We start from the raw sequence: 17,579 nt of genomic DNA on the forward strand, positions 1-17,579 counted from the left end.
CAGGTCACAAAACATGTTAACTAAGGAGGTGTTTGGAAATGAGATGATGATTCTGATTTTTCATAAATCACTAATTTATGAAATCAGTGATTTTACAAAATAAAATGGAGAAATGGTTTGTTTGGTATCATTGATAATGAATATTAGTAGTGATTTTTTTTTCTTTAATGATAACTATCTCCCATATCCACATCACTCAAAAAATCAAAATCAGCTTGAAAGAGAAATCATTGAAAATGGTCATTCCTCTTTTAAGCCCGATTTAATAATCAATTTCTGACCGATTTTCCGATTTCTTAGAAATCTGCCAACCAAACGGCAGAATAATCAGCCATTCAAAATTTGCCGATGTGGCTCTGATGTGATGCCGATTCCTGAGATATCCACATGCGTCCCAACCCCACCCAAGTATTCCTGATATCCCCGGAACCAAAAAACAATTATTAAATTTTTTATTTTGTGAATATAAGAAGCATTAAAATTTTAAGTTGTTTTTGGATGGATTTGAAACTTTGTGTTTTGGTTTCAGATTTGTTGACGTTTGGTGTGGCTAAGTAATTTAACAGCCTCAATTACAATTATACCACCAAAAACTGCTACATTTATCTTTTGGTATGAATGTTGTAACAATCACAATTACACCACCAAAAAATGCTGCACTTATTGTAACTCCTCCACTTCCCTATTTTCTTCTATAAAAGGGGTGCCTCCTGGGGGTAGTAGGAGTATGGAGAGAAAGTATTAGAAGGCTGAAAAGATTGGGAGAACTCCATCACCATCTTCTGACAAGATCTGCTCCTACTCTGTTTGGATCGTTCTTCTTCTTCACTGCTGCCATTAAGGGTTTCTCTCACACCAACTCAAAGCAGTCATCTATGCCCTTTTTTTTTGAGTGCTTCAAGGCTTTGTTAAAGGCATTTCGGCACTAGTAAGGTGGTCAGTTTGTAGTTCTCTCATCAAGGACATGAATAAACATGTTTTCTTTCTTCTCTTGTGGATGTAGGTCTCTTTGACCGAACCACATAAATCTGGTGCCATCTTTACCTTTCTTTTGTTCTTATTATTTGTTTTATAATTCACATATTCCTCAATTATTTTTCTTGTTTGCCATACTAATTAATCGATAATTCAGAGTTTAATCCTAACAAACTGGTATCAGAGCATTGTTTTTTGGGATTATTACCGATTAATTTTGTTACTAATGGCATCAATGAAGTTTGACATTGAGAAATTTGATAGATCTGTGAATTTTGGTCTATGGAAGCTCAAGATGAGAGCGATTCTAATTCAGAACGGCTTGGAGAAAGCCTTGGCGGGGCAAAAGAAAAAGCATGAATCCATGTCCGATGAAAAGTGGGAGGAGATTGATATGAAAGCCATGTCGGCTATTCATTTGTGCTTATTGAACGAGGTTCTTCGTGAAGTTGCTAAAGAAACCTCTATAGTAGAATTGTGGCTCAAGTTGGAGTCACTCTATATGACAAAGAGCGTGACCAATCGGCTTCTGCTGAAAAGCAAACTTAAGGACCTTCGTCTTCGGGAAGGTAACTCGATTAAAACCCACCTTGATGAGTTCTTCTCGATTGTCATGGATCTACAAAATATTGATGTTGTAATTGATGATGAAGATCTGGCTATCACTCTTTTATGTTCTTTACCCGCATCATATAAGCATTTTAGAGAGACCTTATTGAATGGGCGTGAGGAGATTACAGTTGAAGATGTAAAGAATACATTGTTACAACGCGAACTGATTGATAATCAACTGACCAATAACCCAAGTAACTCTACAGTCGAGGGTCTCATTATTCGTGGCAGGCCACCTGAAAGAAGTGGCTGCAGTAAGTCAAAGCATTGTAATTTGACTTGCAACTACTGCAAAAAGAAAGGTCATGTTAAGGCTGAATGTTTCAAGTTGCAAAATAAGCAGAAACATCAGGCAAGTGGTGACACAAAGAAAGATCCTCATGCCGAAGAAAGTGTTGCGGCGGATGAGTCAGAGAATGATCTTCTGCTAATTGCAGATGCAATTGCAAGGAAGAGTTCAAAATGGATTATGGATTCAGGATGTTCTTACCACATGTGTCTCGACAAAAGTGCATTCTCCACATATGAAAATTTTGATGGTGGAGTTGTTTTGATGGGCAACAACGCAGCTTGCAAGGTTGTGGGTAAAGGGACCGTCTGGGTGTGTATGCATGATGGTATTGTGAGGACATTAAATGAAGTCCGTTATGTTCCTGATCTAAAGAAGAACCTGATTTCTTTGGGTACACTCGACTCCAAGGGTTGCAAATATTCAGCTGAAAGTGGAGTTCTTAAGGTAACCAAAAGTGCTTTGGTAGTTATGAAAGCTAACAAGGTTGGTAGATTATATGTATTGCAGAGAAGTACTGTGATAGAATCTTCTGCTTTGGTCTCGTCATCCATGTCCAAGGAAGATCTTACAAAGATGTGGCATATGAGGCTCGGACATATGAGCGAGAAAGGGATGACTTCTTTGAGCAAGCGGGGCTTACTTTGTGGGCATGTCACAGATACTCTTGAATTTTGTGAACATTGTGTGTTTGGTAAACACAAAAAGGTTAGCTTTGCCAAAGGGATACATAGGACCAAAGGCACACTTGATTACATCCATTCAGATTTATGGGGCCCTTCTCGTGTTTCTTCGAAGGGTGGAGCAAAGTATCTTCCGTCATTCATCAATGATTTCTCCAGAAAGGTATGGGTGTATTTTCTCAAAAATAAAAATGATGTGTTTGAAGTCTTCTTGCAGTGGAAAACTATGATTGAGAAGCAGACAGGGAGGCAGATTAAAAGGTTGATGACTGATAATGGGCTCGAGTTTTGTGAGTCTGACTTTACAAATTATTGTTTGAAGGAAGGTATCGTTAGACACCGCACCTATGTTGGTTGACCACAACAGAACGGTGTGGCAGAGCGGATGAACCGCACACTCTTGGAAAGGGCTCGTTGCATGTTGTCCAATGCAAGTTTGGATAAGTCTTTTTGGGTCGAGGCAGTTTCCACGGCAGCCTATTTGGTGAACCGATCTCCGCATTCAGCTCTTGAGGCTAAGACTCCATTTGAGATTTGGTCAGGTACTCCTGCTGACTATTCATCTTTAAGAATTTTTTGTTGTCCTACTTATACTTATGTTAACGATGGGAAGTTAGAACCTAGAGCCAAGAAATGTATTTTTGTGGGCTATGGCTCCGGTGTAAAGAGTTACAAGTTGTATTGCCCTTCAAGCAAGAAAATTATTATTAGCCGTGATGTTATATTTGATGAATCACACATGTTATCTCCAAGGAAGGAGGATTCTGTTGCAGGTGATTTAGGTACATCACAAGATGACCGGATGCAGGTGGAGGTGGAGCCCAGTCCCTCTTCACAGCCTTCTCAGTCAAATGAACCAATCACATCAGATGATGTTCAGCCCAATCAGGAGTCGCACACTATTGCTAAAGATAGACCGAGGCGACAGATAAGACCACCAAGTAGAATTGATGATTGTGTGTCTTATGCATTGACCATCGCTTGTGAGGTAGATAGCACTACCGATCTGACCACTTACGATGAAGCCATATCCGGTCTAGATAGTGGTAAGTGGTTAGTTGCCATGGAAGAGGAGATTGCATCTCTCGAAAAGAATGGCACATGGGAGCTTGTATCACCACCACCAAAGAAGAAAATTGTTGGGTGCAAGTGGGTCTACAAGACTAAGGAGGATATTTCTAGTGTTGAGGATGCTCGACACAAAGCAAGGTTAGTGGCACAGGGTTTCAGTCATGTTGCAGGTGTTGACTATACCGAAGTATTCTCCCTTGTTGTTAAACATTCTTCTATTCGTACCTTGCTTGCTTTAGTAGCTATGCATGACATGGAATTAGAGCAGTTAGATGTTAAAACTGCATTCTTGCATGGTGATTTGAAAAAGAAGATGTATATGAAACAACCAAATGGTTTTGTTGTAGAAGGAAAGTAAGACCATGTTTGCTTGTTGAAGAAGTCTTCGTATGGCCTTAAGCAGTCTCCAAGGCAGTGGTATAAGCGCTTTGACGTTTTTATGACTTCTAGTGGTTATTCCAGGAGTGCCTTTGACAGTTGTGTTTATTTCAGGAAGCTCTCTGATGATTCCTTCATTTATCTGTTATTATATGTTGACGACATGCTCATTGCTTCTAAGAATAAGTCTGAAATTGTGAAGCTGAAGTCTGTCTTGAACAGTGAGTTCAAGATGAAGAATCTGGGTCCAACGAAGAAAATTCTAGGTACGGATATTATTCGTGATCGTGAGAACGGGAAACTGTTTCTCAGTTAGCAGAACTATATTGAGAAAGTTCTTGATCGTTTTGGCATGTCAGATGCCAAACCTGTCTCCACTCCTCTAGCAACTCACTTCAAATTATCGGCAAAGCAGTCACCGAAGTCTAATGAGGAGAAGGTCTATATGGCTCGTGTGCCTTACTCTAGTGTTGTTGGTAGCATCATGTATGCTATGGTATGGTCGCATCCAGATATTGCTTTGGCAGTCAGTGTTGTGAGTCGTTATATGTCCTGTCCAGGGAAGGCTCATTGGGAAGCCGTGAAGTGGATCCTTAGGTATTTGAGAGGTACATCTAATTTCTGCCTTGAGTTTGGAAGATCCATAGAGAAGCTTGTCGGTTATTGTGATTCCGATTATGCTGGAGATCTTGATCGGAGGAGATCTCTCACTGGCTATTGTTTCACTTTGGGGAGTACCTCTATTAGCTGGAAAGCTTCACTTCAGTCGACTGTTGCTTTGTCTACGACTGAAGCTGAGTATATGGCTGTGGCTGATGCCACTAAGGAAGCTTTATGGTTACGAAATCTGGTTGGTGAACTCACAGGTAGACAGGAGGCTACAGTGATCTATTGTGACAGTCAGAGTGCCATACATTTGACTCATGACCAGATGTTTCATGAGAGGACCAAGCACATTGATGTGCGTTATCACTTTGTTCGTGATATTGTTGAGGATGGTCATGTTTTGGTCAACAAAATAGCTTCCGCTGAGAATCTTGCAGATATGTTGACAAAGCCATTACTATCATCCAAGTTCGATGCTTTAATCGACTTGGTGGGTCTTGTCTCATTTGATGCTTGATGCCCTTGGGGCATTTGGAGAGGGAGATTTGCTGTTTGAATTATCGCCAAGGTGGAGATTGTTGACGTTTGGTGTGGCTAAGTAATTCAACAGCCTCAATTACAATTACACCACCAAAAACTGTTACATTTATCTTTTGGTATGAATGTTGTAACAGTCACAATTACACCACCAAAAACTGCTACATTTATCTTTTGGTATGAATGTTGTAACAGTCACAATTACACCACCAAAAAATGCTGCACTTATTGTGACTCCTCCACTTCCCTATTTTCTTCTATAAAAGGGGTGCCTCCTGGGGGTAGTAGGAGTATGGAGAGAGAGCATTAGAAGGCTGAAAAGATTGGGAGAACTCCATCACCATCTTTTGACAAGATCTGCTCCTACTCTGTTTGGATCGTTCTTCTTCTTCACTGCTGCCATTAAGGGTTTCTCTCACACCAACTCAAAGCAGTCATCTATGCCCTTTTTTTTGAGTGCTTCAAGGCTTTGTTAAAGGCATTTTGGCACTAGTAAGGTGGTCAATTTGTAGTTCTCTCATCAAGGACATGAATAAACATGTTTTCTTTCTTCTCCTGTGGATGTAGGTCTCTTTGACCGAACCACATAATCTGGTGCCATCTTTACCTTTCTTTTGCTCTTATTATTTGTTTTATAATTCACATATTCCTCAATTATTTTTCTTGTTTGCCATACTAATTAATCGATAATTTAGAGTTTAATCCTAACAAGATTATATTGACTTTAAAAGCACCTTCTACCAAGCGCTCAATATTGTGTGTGGGGGGAAGACTGATGTGTGAGAGAGTAGAAGATTATTAAGGCCTGTCTTTTGTTTTTTTTTTTTTTTTTTTGGGGGGGGGGGGGAGGGGGGTTATAGGTTTATGGACTGTCTATCCCCTTAATCAGGTTAAACCCCGAAAACACTCCTTATACGAACGTATTGAAAAGCCCCCAATATGATACGTATCGGTTGATTCATGCAAATAAAGCAATGTGCCTATCGGGAAGCAAATAAAGCAGAGGATTGGTTGATTCATGCAACTTTCCTTAATTTTTCCCCTACTCCTACGAGTGTAAATGGATCAAAGTTCGAATCAAATTACGTAATATCTAAATTCAGAATTATTTTAGGTAATTAATAAATATATAAAATAAATATTTTATTTAAAGCATATAAATATATAAATTATTTATATAGTTTATATAAATTAGGGAAATTTCCCGATAGGTGCCCTATACTTTAGGCCGAGTGTCAATTTAGTATCCGTACTTTAAATCGCGACAATCTAATACCCGAACTTTCAATTTGCGACAATTTGGTACCCGATATTAAATTTCCGTTAGTTAAAAGATAATAAGTCCTAAATACCCCCGTTGATTCGAATAATGAATGAATTACTGATTAAAATTACGAAAAATAACCCATCATCTATTTCGACCAATGCAAGTGGGAACCACTATTCATACTTGCATTTATAGAGAATCCAAAAACCAACTCCCTCACACCGGTGGTGTCAAGCGAATGCGTCGTCGGAAAAGCCAATTTCGACGATTGTATACGATGCCGGAAAAGTCGAAGTCAAAGAATCCAGTACCATTGCCGAAGGACAACTCTTGTTGCTCGTCGCTGGAACATTATTGCGCCCACTACTTACTCAGCCGTTGCTGGAGAATACGACTTGTTGTCGGCGCCGGAAGAGACAACCAGGGTATGTTTATTTACTTTAACAACCACGCGACCGACTATAATCAACTAGTGGAACCTGAACAATTGAACTGGAAAAAGCGGAGCGACCGGCTATAAACGGATAAGACACTTGTCTATCTCTTCCCGATGACACCTCGGCTTACCGCTATCCTCGACCATATTTTAGAATAGCATATAGAGCAGAGCTAACCGGAACGGTTGTCATGTTCTTTCGACATGGCAATGACTCCGACCAGCGTTCACCTTAATGGCCTCTCCAATGCCACATTCCTTCATTCTATGGCACCAAACCATCTCGTCTCCTCCTTGGCATCCGAAGGAAAGAAGCCTTGCCGCCTAAGATGCGCATTGGTTCCTCCATATAGGCGAGATAGCAGGCGCTCCGTCTCCATCGCCCTCTTTCTCTCACAATGACTCTCTATTCCTAAATGTGCGTCTCTTCCCCTCTCTTTGACCTTCCAACCATCTTATCTAGTGTTCGTTACAGGGTAAGCTGGATGTCGACGAGAGACGATAGGTTCATTTTCATTCAAGAAAATTAGGAATAAAAGGATAATAAAACGGAAACACAACTGGAGAAAAACCTTCATGGAATCAGTTCAGATCTATGTACCGCTTTGGTATGTGAGTTTTCAAGGTATGGGTACTATGGAATGGAAGTGCTAGGAATGAAGAGGAAGGTCGGCTCTCTTCTCTTTTGTTCATTAAACCCAGAATGAAGAGAAAAGGTCCTTATATTTTCGTAAAGGGTAATTTTGGCATTTTGAAAATTTTAACCCGCACCTGATATCACGTGAGTCCTTTAACTGATGGGAATTTAACATCGGGTATCAAATTATCGCAAATTGAAAATTCGGACACTAGGTTGTCAATTGACACTCAACCAATTAGATATTTAAATTATCTGAATTCAATTCAATTACGTCAAATCTCAAATACAATTGACACCCTACCAATCCCCTCTACCAATATAAAAAGCATAAAATTAACAATTTCCGGATTTTTGACCTGATCAACCGGACCCGGAATTTTGATCGAACGACGGTTCGAATGGTTCAATCGTCCGAGTCAACGGCGGATTAAAAACACTGAATTTTCAACAACAATGGGTTGAAAACTTTGAAAACACTGAGTTTTCAATTTATTCTTATCGTGCGCCAGATCGAGGGCTCGTGAACTCATTTCAGACGCGCTCCAATGGCAATTAGGGTTTTCTTGTTCGCTCTTCTCCTCCTTGCATCTCCCTTCCTCCAAGGTATATTTTTTTCCTTATCTCTTGTTTTTTAATTTTCAGATCTGGACCTGCTTCATTTTCCTTGAATTTTGGATTTCATTTTTACGCTGAGGAAGCTTTAATTTTCGGATCTGTCCACCTTATGTTCTTTAGAATTTGTTTCAGTCGCGTCCGAATTCTGCATGCAGTAATCCGAAATGTGACATGCTTTTCTCAGATTTCGATCGGTTTTAGATTTACTTGACCATTGGTATGAATTTTTGTGAGATTTATCAACGGCGACTTGCATATCCATTTCTAATTATTATATTAGCTGCTCGGCAATTGTCACTCAAATTGGTTCATTTCCATTTTTTCTCTGCCTTTTAATGAAGGTCATTGCTTAAATTCCTCTAGTTATTGTGTCGATCGAGTTCCTATAACGTTTCTACATTTATATGGTCGGTTCGCGCTTGTTGTTGATGCGGTTCCATTTATGTTTTGGGGTCTATGGTTTCTTGATAGACAAGTCGAGTAGATTTTCTTTTATTTTGATATCTGGTGCTTGCATGATTTAATGTAGATTGTACTTTGGAACCAATTGAAGCACATATCGTCTACTGATTTTCTGTTTACATATTATAGGTGGATTTATCTGACCATCGTTATTACTTCCTCTTCGTTTCCCTGGACAGTTTCTAGGTGCCAATCTGACTCCGAAGTCGAAGTAGCTGAAGTTGCTGAAGGGGATGATCTTGGGATTGTTGGTGATGATGTCCAAGTTTATGGTGATGGGAACTTTAATCCAGCTCCGGGAGTTGATACCGTCTGTGTTTTCCCCAAAAATACAGCACGTTGTAAGGATTTCATCTATTGAGGATGATAGTTTCTAACTTGATTCCTTTCATTTTCTTTTGTTTTTACATTTTATCTTCCTCCTTAAGTTTCCTTTGTGCTCTGCAGTGGTTCCTGCAGGGGAAGAAACTGAACTACTAGTTGGAGTTAACAATGAAGGTAAAGTTTCATTTGTGTTAGCCAATTTGTAGTTTCAACTTCTGTTGTATCTTCCCTGCTCACAGTGCTGGTTTTTATGGTCCCTTTCATCTTTCAACATTGAACAAACTGTAGCTGTATCCACAACTTAACTCAATGACTTCTGTCTGGATGAAAAATACAGGCGAATCAAGTTTGAATATCATTGCCATTAAGGCTAGCGTTCATCTTCCTTTTGATCATCGGCTGCTGGTCCAAAACCTCACTGCACAGGTAACCTTATATGACTTTTATTTGTTTTATGCATGCCTATTGTATTTACAGGTCATCAATCTGATTTTCATGTTCTGAAACTTTTTTTTTTCTGCTTAAGATATTGATGGTAGATGAACTTAATTAAACATGTAGACTTGGGGGCTGTTTGATAACAACTGAAGTTGCTGAACTTAAAAGGACTTATTGGTTTATCTTTTAGTGGATAAAATAATTAAATAATAAAATAATGAAGGGTATACTAATCTGCCGAACTTCAACTTCAGCCATAAGCCATTAGAGCCAACAGCATCCTTAAAAACTTATTCACTAAAAGACAAGGCAATAAACTTTTTGGTTCAGCTGTTGTCAAAGGGCCCCTTAGTGACTCAGTGAAAGTGGCTATATATTTCTGTTTTTTGTGCCTCTTACAAGTGCGTCTGGTAACTGTTGAAGTAACTCATTAAAGTATAGTATATTTTAGAGCTGCAAAGTGTAAATTTGCTCTCTATGTCTGTGTATATTTGGATTAAAAAAATCATATTTCTAGAGTTATTATATGACTTATTGATGTAGTGCAGATGGTAAGTTATAGATATACGCTGCAAAATGTTCTTTTAAAAAATCATCCTTTATTTGAGGATATATGCGAGAATAATGAATAAGTGCATTTTGTTTCCCAATCATATAACATCAACACTCTACTGTATGAGCTTACCTGTACCAGGCTAGAAGTGACTAGGAATGAGACTCCATGGATTTAAAAACTTACACATGATGCAACCAGGTTAACTTCCACTGACCTTTATATTATTTCCTCCGACACATTCCAGCACGGTAGCAAATAGTGATGTTACTTAATTTCTAAGGACCTTATGGTAATCCTTCTAAGTTTTCTGTGAGCAAATGATCCTAACTATATTAATGTGACATCTCATTCATTTTAATGTCAAGCATCCTCACATGACAAAATATATCTTGAAAAGTTTGTGAAATGTAAAAGAGGACAACAAATTATTGCCTTTTACTCTAGGAAATTCAGAGTTCTTTGGGAATTTTATCAGACTTTTTTTATCTAGAATATTTAAGTGGACTAACGGAGCAGTCTTAAGAGGTCAAAGTTTGTATTCAGGCACAAAATGAGGGCTACAAGTTCATTATTAAGGGAGTCAAAATATCTTGTAGGTACTGTTCAGTGGATATTTAATAGTTTGAGGATTTGCAGCATTGTTAGATGTCTTAATTACTTATGGCTGGGTAGTTTCTTTGCTTGGAAATTGAAAAATTCCTTGGTCACTGGGTCTGGTTCTGTGCATGCATGGCATAATATTATGTCATGCAAGGTTTGATTTGTATTTAATCAGTTTGAACTTTGAAGCCATTGAAATCTAGCTGATCTTTATTATTTGTGAAGTTGTTTTAGTGCTGAACTTCCTAGTAGATTATTGCTTCAATACTGGCTGGTATATAAATCCATCGTAGCACCATAGTATTTTAAATTTTAATACAACGATTTCAATTCAGAAACACTGTAATAATTTCTAAAATATTCATTTGTTCCTTTTGCTTTGTTATTTCTTTTTATTGCATCACATTACACGATTTTTCTCTTAAATTAACTGTATGCACAGACTAAAGGTTTCCTCTTGATCATGGATTGTATATTGTGTGTGTGTGTGTATATATATATATATATATATGTAATTTGTAAAAAAATAATTTTTTTTGCTGTTTTAATTGATTTTGCTGTTGGTGAACCAAGAGGTATCAGCAACAAGTACCTCTTCTTTCAGTTGATGGCTATTCATATCCACCTCCTTTCTCTTAACATTTTATGGAGGATTCATGTTTTCTGTTAGAGATCGATTTTACATTTTTAGATATCACAGTAACAATATGTTCAGATAGTGCTACCAAATGATTTTTCCAGGAACAGAAGGAGCATATGCCATATATTTCTAAGTGATTTATAATTTTTGGATTATGAGAATTATCTCTCATTCATTTGGTGATACGTTAGACACTGCTGGAAAAGAACCAAATTACACTAAATTTGATTGATGCAGCAGGGGCAATCCAGAGGATTCGGGAATTTATGAAGTTTTTAGAAACCATTTGGGACACATAATGGCACTCTACTCAGGACCTATAGTGTATGGAAACTCGATTAAGGCAAGCTATTGATAGTACCTGTACTTCAAGGTTTGAAGTTGGAAAAAGCTGAAAATTACAAAGACATGATAGTAGGAGACTCTGGAATCATAATAGATTGGGTCAAAATAATAGATTCAGGCAGATGACAGTATAGTTATATATTGAAAGTGGTAAAAAGCTTATGATGGGGTTAATAGCAATGGCTAAGCAGGTGAAGAGGTCATCAAACAATGTGGCAGGCATATTGGATAGACAAGGAGTAGAAAGAAACCAGCTGTTTTGGGGAAATATAAATCAAGGGGATGGGCTGTCATACTAGTAAATTTAATGCAAGAGGGGAAGATTACTGTTAGTCTGTCACAATTGAAATGCTACCAATAAAACAAAACATGTTTTTTTGTCTACTTTGCAAATAATATCTGCCAATGGAAACTTGTATATAATTTGATGTTAGGTGAATTTTCATATCTGAAAATCTTTTATTTATAGTTGCATAACATGCTAAAATTTTGAGCATATTATAGACAGTTATTGTTGGCTCATTGATAATTTAGGCCCAGTTTGGCGCATCTTTCTGCGTGGACTGTCGGCTTTAGAAGCCTGGAAGATCGCATTTTTGTCTTTTGATTTCCCATTTGGTTGGGGGGAAGATCTTTCCACCAAAAGACGCGAGAAGCCCGATTCGGGCTATATTCGGAAAGCTAGGAATGGAGCTTTTCGCCTTTTTTCCCGCTTGCTCAAGTCTTGTCTTCACGCGGAAAAATGCACCTCCAACCAAACGATCTTTGGGCTGCCAAGATCGTCATGTAAAAGCTCACTACGTCTTTTGGCTGTTAAATCTTCCAGAAGATCTTTCAAAAAAGACTTGCGAACGACACCTTAGTTTGTCCCTGGTGGTATCGTTTATCTGTTAGAGCATTGTAAATAGGTTATATGTATGAAATCATTTGTTAAAGCATTACTAGCAGATAGCTTAGCTGTTTTGCAACCCTGCTAATGCGATGGTGTATGGAAAACATTGTCTTTTAGCATATGCCTTTGTAGGACTGGTCTAGCATTTTATCTTATTTTTTGAATAGTACTTTTATTTCTGTTTTTCCATTGTAAGTAGTACTTTTTTTTCTTGTTAAGGTTATTACTCAAAGAAAGGTGTTCATGTTCTAGCATGCATGGAATGGGGTACTTGATGTTAACTTTGCATCTTGGTATGTATCCTCTGCCATTGCCATGGAATGGTAGTGAGCTTGTAGGTGTCAGATGCAGTAGCATGTATGAAGTGTTGATGAATCTTCCTTTGACTCAACTCAGTGTTTTAAAAGTGCAAGGCACAATAAAGGCGCAAGGGCCAATTTGAAGCAAGGCGAGGCATGCGCCTTGATAAGATAAAGGCAAAATATTCAAAAAAATATTAAACATAATATTGATAAGAAATATAAACTTAAATTTTAAAATTAATGGTCCAAAAAACCTATTATCTAAAATTAAAATACATAACCATAACATGGAAAGCATATTCAAATGAAAATTAAACATATAAAGCATTTTCAAGCATGTAAAACCCGCAATCTCTTTTTTTTCTCAATTGCACTACTTCAAGTAGCTAATGTGATGTAAAACATATTACATTCCTAATTCTACAAGTCGCCTTTGTGCCACACCCCTCGAGGCAACCCCCTATTTGCTGATGTTGTTCATTCATTCATCTTAATAAAACATCTTCTTAAAAGGCAAATAAAATTATAAAATCATTATTTTTTGTGTGAGAATTAAGAATTTCAGACCCAAACATGGACCTGTTTGGGCTTGCCTCGAGGGGCGTGGTCGGGGTCCAGGGGTAGAGCCCCCGGCCCAGATGGTAGGTTCAAAAAAAAGTAAAAAAAATATACAGTTTTCAAAAGGTGCACGCATGGGCCAAGGCGCAAGGCGCATCAGGCGCACCAGGTGTGCGCCTTTTGAAAGTGCTGCGCCTAGGATCTAGGCAGGGTGCCTACCCTAAAATGTGCCTCGCCTATGCGCCTAGGCGCGCCTTTTAAATCACTGACTCAACTAACAATCTACACCTGGGTACTCACTTCAGCTTTGGTTTTTTTCAGATTGGTTTTCTTTTTTTTTTAATTGATTGGTAGCTGTATTTTAGGATGTAGATGATGCCTTTCATGCAACTGATTTATTTTACATATAGGAAAAAAACTTGCTATGAGTTCACATGACCCGTAAAGTGCTCTGACCACATTGCTTTCCATGAACCATATAATCAGAGGATCGGAGCCCTCCATTCAATGTGTCCCACCATAAATATCTACTGGGACCAAAAACATGCTTGTAAGTTGTAACATGATCATGACTATATATTTTCGCCACATACAACTGAAAGGTGGAGAAAATTTCTACTAGAACTCTTAAAAACCCCACCAGAGAATTCTCCAACTTAGAAGGTTGTAAATGATACCACTATGCTGACTAGCATGAGAACACTAGTTCAAGTCTGAGAACAGTCACTTTGTGCCAACTAAGAAAAAAAGCTCAAGGTTAGGTCTGCACTTCTCCACCCCTTCCCAAGAACCCAGATAGCTGGAACCAACATTAGGTAAATGACCTTATCCTCTATCAGGTGAGACTAATCTAGTGATGGGTCCTGATCTTCTGGCCATGCAACAAGTTCTGTGTTTTAGGGGCCTAGACAATTACAAGTTCTTTGTTCATGGACCCAGGAAACATAGGGATGCTACAATTAAAACTTTGTTGTATGTATGCGATGCTTAATCATGATCTACTTCTAAGAGAGGTATTACTTTTTTTTTTTTTGATAATTAGGCATTTCTTCTTGTTTTAGTTATACTTTCGTTTTTTCTTTTTCTTTTGTTTTGAATAGTTGTCTTGTAGAAATTGGTTAAGCATTGAGTATTTCTACTTAATATTTCATGAATTTTCTCCTTGACCCTGCATTTCCATCCTTGTGAATATTTTCAAGTCCTTATTATAATCTGGTTCGTATGCAAACATGGTTTCTTCTTAGTTTCATGTTAGGTGTAATCTATTTTATCATTTATTTTGCATTTTTTTTTTTGCTTTTAGAAAGGGTTCATTGTTAACATATAACATTTTCTGGATTTCAGGTTTTTAACAATGCAACGGTTCCATCTTCTGCTCAGGCTACTTTTCCATACATATTTTCTGTTTACAAGTACTTGCAGGTATATAACCTCATTGTAATTGAAATGCATCTCAAGCAATGGTTATTTGATCATCCATTGGTTTCTCCTTTGCATATGAGTTTGTTAAAAATAACAAAGGGCTGCTTTTTGATCCCTTTGTCTCAGTACAACTCAACTGAATTAAGCCTTGCCCCAAGTATATGGGGTCAGCTACTTCCTAAGCATCATATCAATCAAAATTGGAAGAAAACAATCCTGAGTTTCTTACTATCTAACTCTTCTTGCAGCCTGGGTCATTTGATCTTGTGGGTACAATTGTTTACGAGATAGATCAGCAACCATTCCAGAGCACTTTCTACAATGGTACCATTGAAGTTGTTGAGGCTGGTGGTTTTCTCAGTGTTGAGTCTGTTTTCCTTGTTACCCTTGGACTTGCTCTACTTGGCCTTTTTGGATTGTGGATGTATGGTCGAATTCAGCAGCTTTCCAAGGTCTTGCTCTCTTGTATTCTGCTGTTCTTGTTATTTTTATGCTAGCAAATGCAATTGTTCGAATTACTCTATTATTGAACAGAAAAATCATTATTAATCTAACTTCTTGCATTTATTTCCATTACCCAGAAAACTAAGAGGGCACCCAAGGTTGAAGTGGGGACTGGAACAACTGATGCTTCAATGGACGAATGGTTGGAGGTGAGTGGTTTCTCAAAGATCATGATCATCATTTCTCCACTGTATTTTCTCTTTCTGGAGTAACACCCCCCCTTTCTGGTCAGGGAACTGCATATGCTCAATCGCTGTCCAAGTCAAAGAAGAAGAAATAGATTGTCTAATCACTCAGACTAGGTATTTGCGGCTTGTACAAGGGCCCAGATGTTGAGTAGTTTTTTCAGAGAAAAGAACAGAAAGAGCCTGCCTGGCATTTGTAGCATGTGGAAGAAGTTTGTATGTTTTCTTGCGGTTAGTACTGTTTAGAATTGAGCTTCTGACGCAAAAACTACACCGAGGGGTTTTAGGCAAGAAAGGAAAAAACAATTTTGTTTAACCCACTAGATAGTTTTTGTTCCCCATTTGGATGATACACTTTTTCTATTTGATGATGCTAGATCTAGTTCGTGCAGGTGCAGCTTGTTTCCACAAAGGTAATGGCATGGAAGCAAACTGGAAGTCGTCATACTTGGTAGCATTCTTTCGATCTGCTTCCTCTCTTGGTAGGATATGTGCTGATTTGCACTTGGGACTCCTGGACCCTGGATGCTAGTAGGCATGTAACAGAAACAGACTAGTTTGACTAATAAGATATATTGTTGACCTTAACACTATGAGCTCTATTCACGTTTTATAGACGTTGTCATTGTCAATAACCGTGGAAGTAGGAACTTCATACTCTAATATGCATATTCTAGCACTATCGATAAACCAGAACAGGGCCCATCGTCGATAGTGGCTGAGCGCCTAAGCCCATCGTTATATATTTGGGTAAAAGGCGAATTAACTTTAATCACCACAGAAAGAGGTGTTCAAAGGATTACAACTTTAGTGACGATCTTAAAAACGAGACTATTACACTAGGGATAGAACTAGGTATTGTATGGGGAGATCATTTTCAGCCCGACCTATAAATTCTGGGCGTAGGCCTCGGTTTTGTGCTCAGGCCGGCGCTTAATGCTTCAAGCCTTGCTCGCACAAATTTATATAATTTATAGATAACTTATACATATGTATATATTTTATATTATGTTATATTCTATTCCTCAAAATAATATTGTATATTTTATATATAAATATTATGATGAGACCTATAATATATATTATTTAATGTATAAAATAAATTTTAGGGAGAATGATGCCAATTCATGGGGTGGGTGCCAGTTTCGAATTGATGCCAATTTACGAGCAGGCATTGGTGTGTAGAGTGGGGGTTTTTGGTATTTTGGATGTTTATAGCTCTGCAGTGGAAATCAGAAATCTGCATTGGACTTGTCCGTACTTCTCTGTAAATTTTATATGTATATATATATAGGGATAGCAATGCAGCAAGTTCCGGGTAAATTATAGACCCTACCCCTATATCCCCCTCAAAACCCATAGCAAGTTGGGTTTTCAAAATCCAAACCCTCTCCACTCATGAAATGCACCCCCTCCTCGATCCTACCCTCTCCGCTTTTGTGGGGGTTATGATGCTTGAAAGACATGATACTTGAAAAACTTACGATCAATCAATCGGGATCATAAAAGTGATAACTGTGGATTATCATTAAAATTCGTGGAGGGTTATGATTAGTCAAAAAGTGCCTTTGGTTTGGAATGTTTAGGACAGAGAGGATTTCTTCTTCTTTCAAATGAACCATATCCAATTCTATACCATGAAGCCCAAAAAATAAACGGAAAAGTACGGACAGGCCCAATGCAGATTTCTTAATTCCACTACATACCTATAAATATTCAAAATGTCATATACCCCCATTCTATACACCAATGCCTACCCGTGAATTAGCATCAATTCCGAGCTGGCATCTACCCCAATTGTACTTTGGGCCTAGAAATTCTGAGCTTAACCGTCATTCTCCCAAAAATAAAATACAAATGATGGCCATCAATAGACCATCTCTAATTCCAAGTAAGAGTTACCTTCGGTCCAAGATTTGAAAGAAAGCCAAATTTAGATTTACTCCCCAAAGAGCAACCTCACACTAACCTCACGCAGATGTGCATGAGGCTTAGTTTGGTAAAAGTACAAAAACAAATATGTACTGTGCAAATACATATAAAATAATACAAACTATAAGGTTTTGCACTCTACAAATTTGTATTTGTACTCCTTCCAAATATGTAGAGTGCAAAACCTTGTATTTTGTACTGTACATATTTGTATTTGTACTCTTTCTAGGGTGGCCACGAGCCGAGCCTTTCACGAGCTATTCAAACTCGGCTCAGTTTAAACCGAGCTTCAAGTCGAGTTCGAGCCCGA

The 17,579-nt window shown here is 38.1% G+C and overlaps 1 protein-coding gene across 2 annotated transcripts; it reads left to right on the forward strand.

Annotated features, from left to right (window-relative positions):
* The first annotated feature begins 7,856 nt into the window (after positions 1-7,856).
* LOC104599341 (translocon-associated protein subunit alpha-like) lies at positions 7,857-15,925 on the forward strand. 2 transcript variants are annotated; one of them, XR_735508.3, is made up of 9 exons: positions 7,857-8,097; positions 8,751-8,912; positions 9,019-9,069; positions 9,233-9,321; positions 14,571-14,648; positions 14,897-15,100; positions 15,230-15,301; positions 15,385-15,568; positions 15,730-15,925. XR_735508.3 is itself a non-coding variant. In XM_010261850.3 (8 exons), exons 1-8 carry the CDS (start codon positions 8,040-8,042, stop codon positions 15,430-15,432), a joined length of 762 nt encoding a protein of 253 aa, XP_010260152.1. In that variant the 5' UTR covers positions 7,857-8,039; the 3' UTR covers positions 15,433-15,925. The 2 variants fall into 2 exon arrangements, 1 of the variants encoding a protein (XP_010260152.1); XM_010261850.3 differs by having other exon boundaries at positions 15,385-15,925.
* Positions 15,926-17,579: the final 1,654 nt, after the last annotated feature.

This window comes from Nelumbo nucifera, chromosome 2 (assembly GCF_055504915.1).
Source record: "Nelumbo nucifera cultivar China Antique chromosome 2, China Antique-T2T, whole genome shotgun sequence".
NCBI classification, from domain to species: Eukaryota; Viridiplantae; Streptophyta; class Magnoliopsida; order Proteales; family Nelumbonaceae; genus Nelumbo; species Nelumbo nucifera.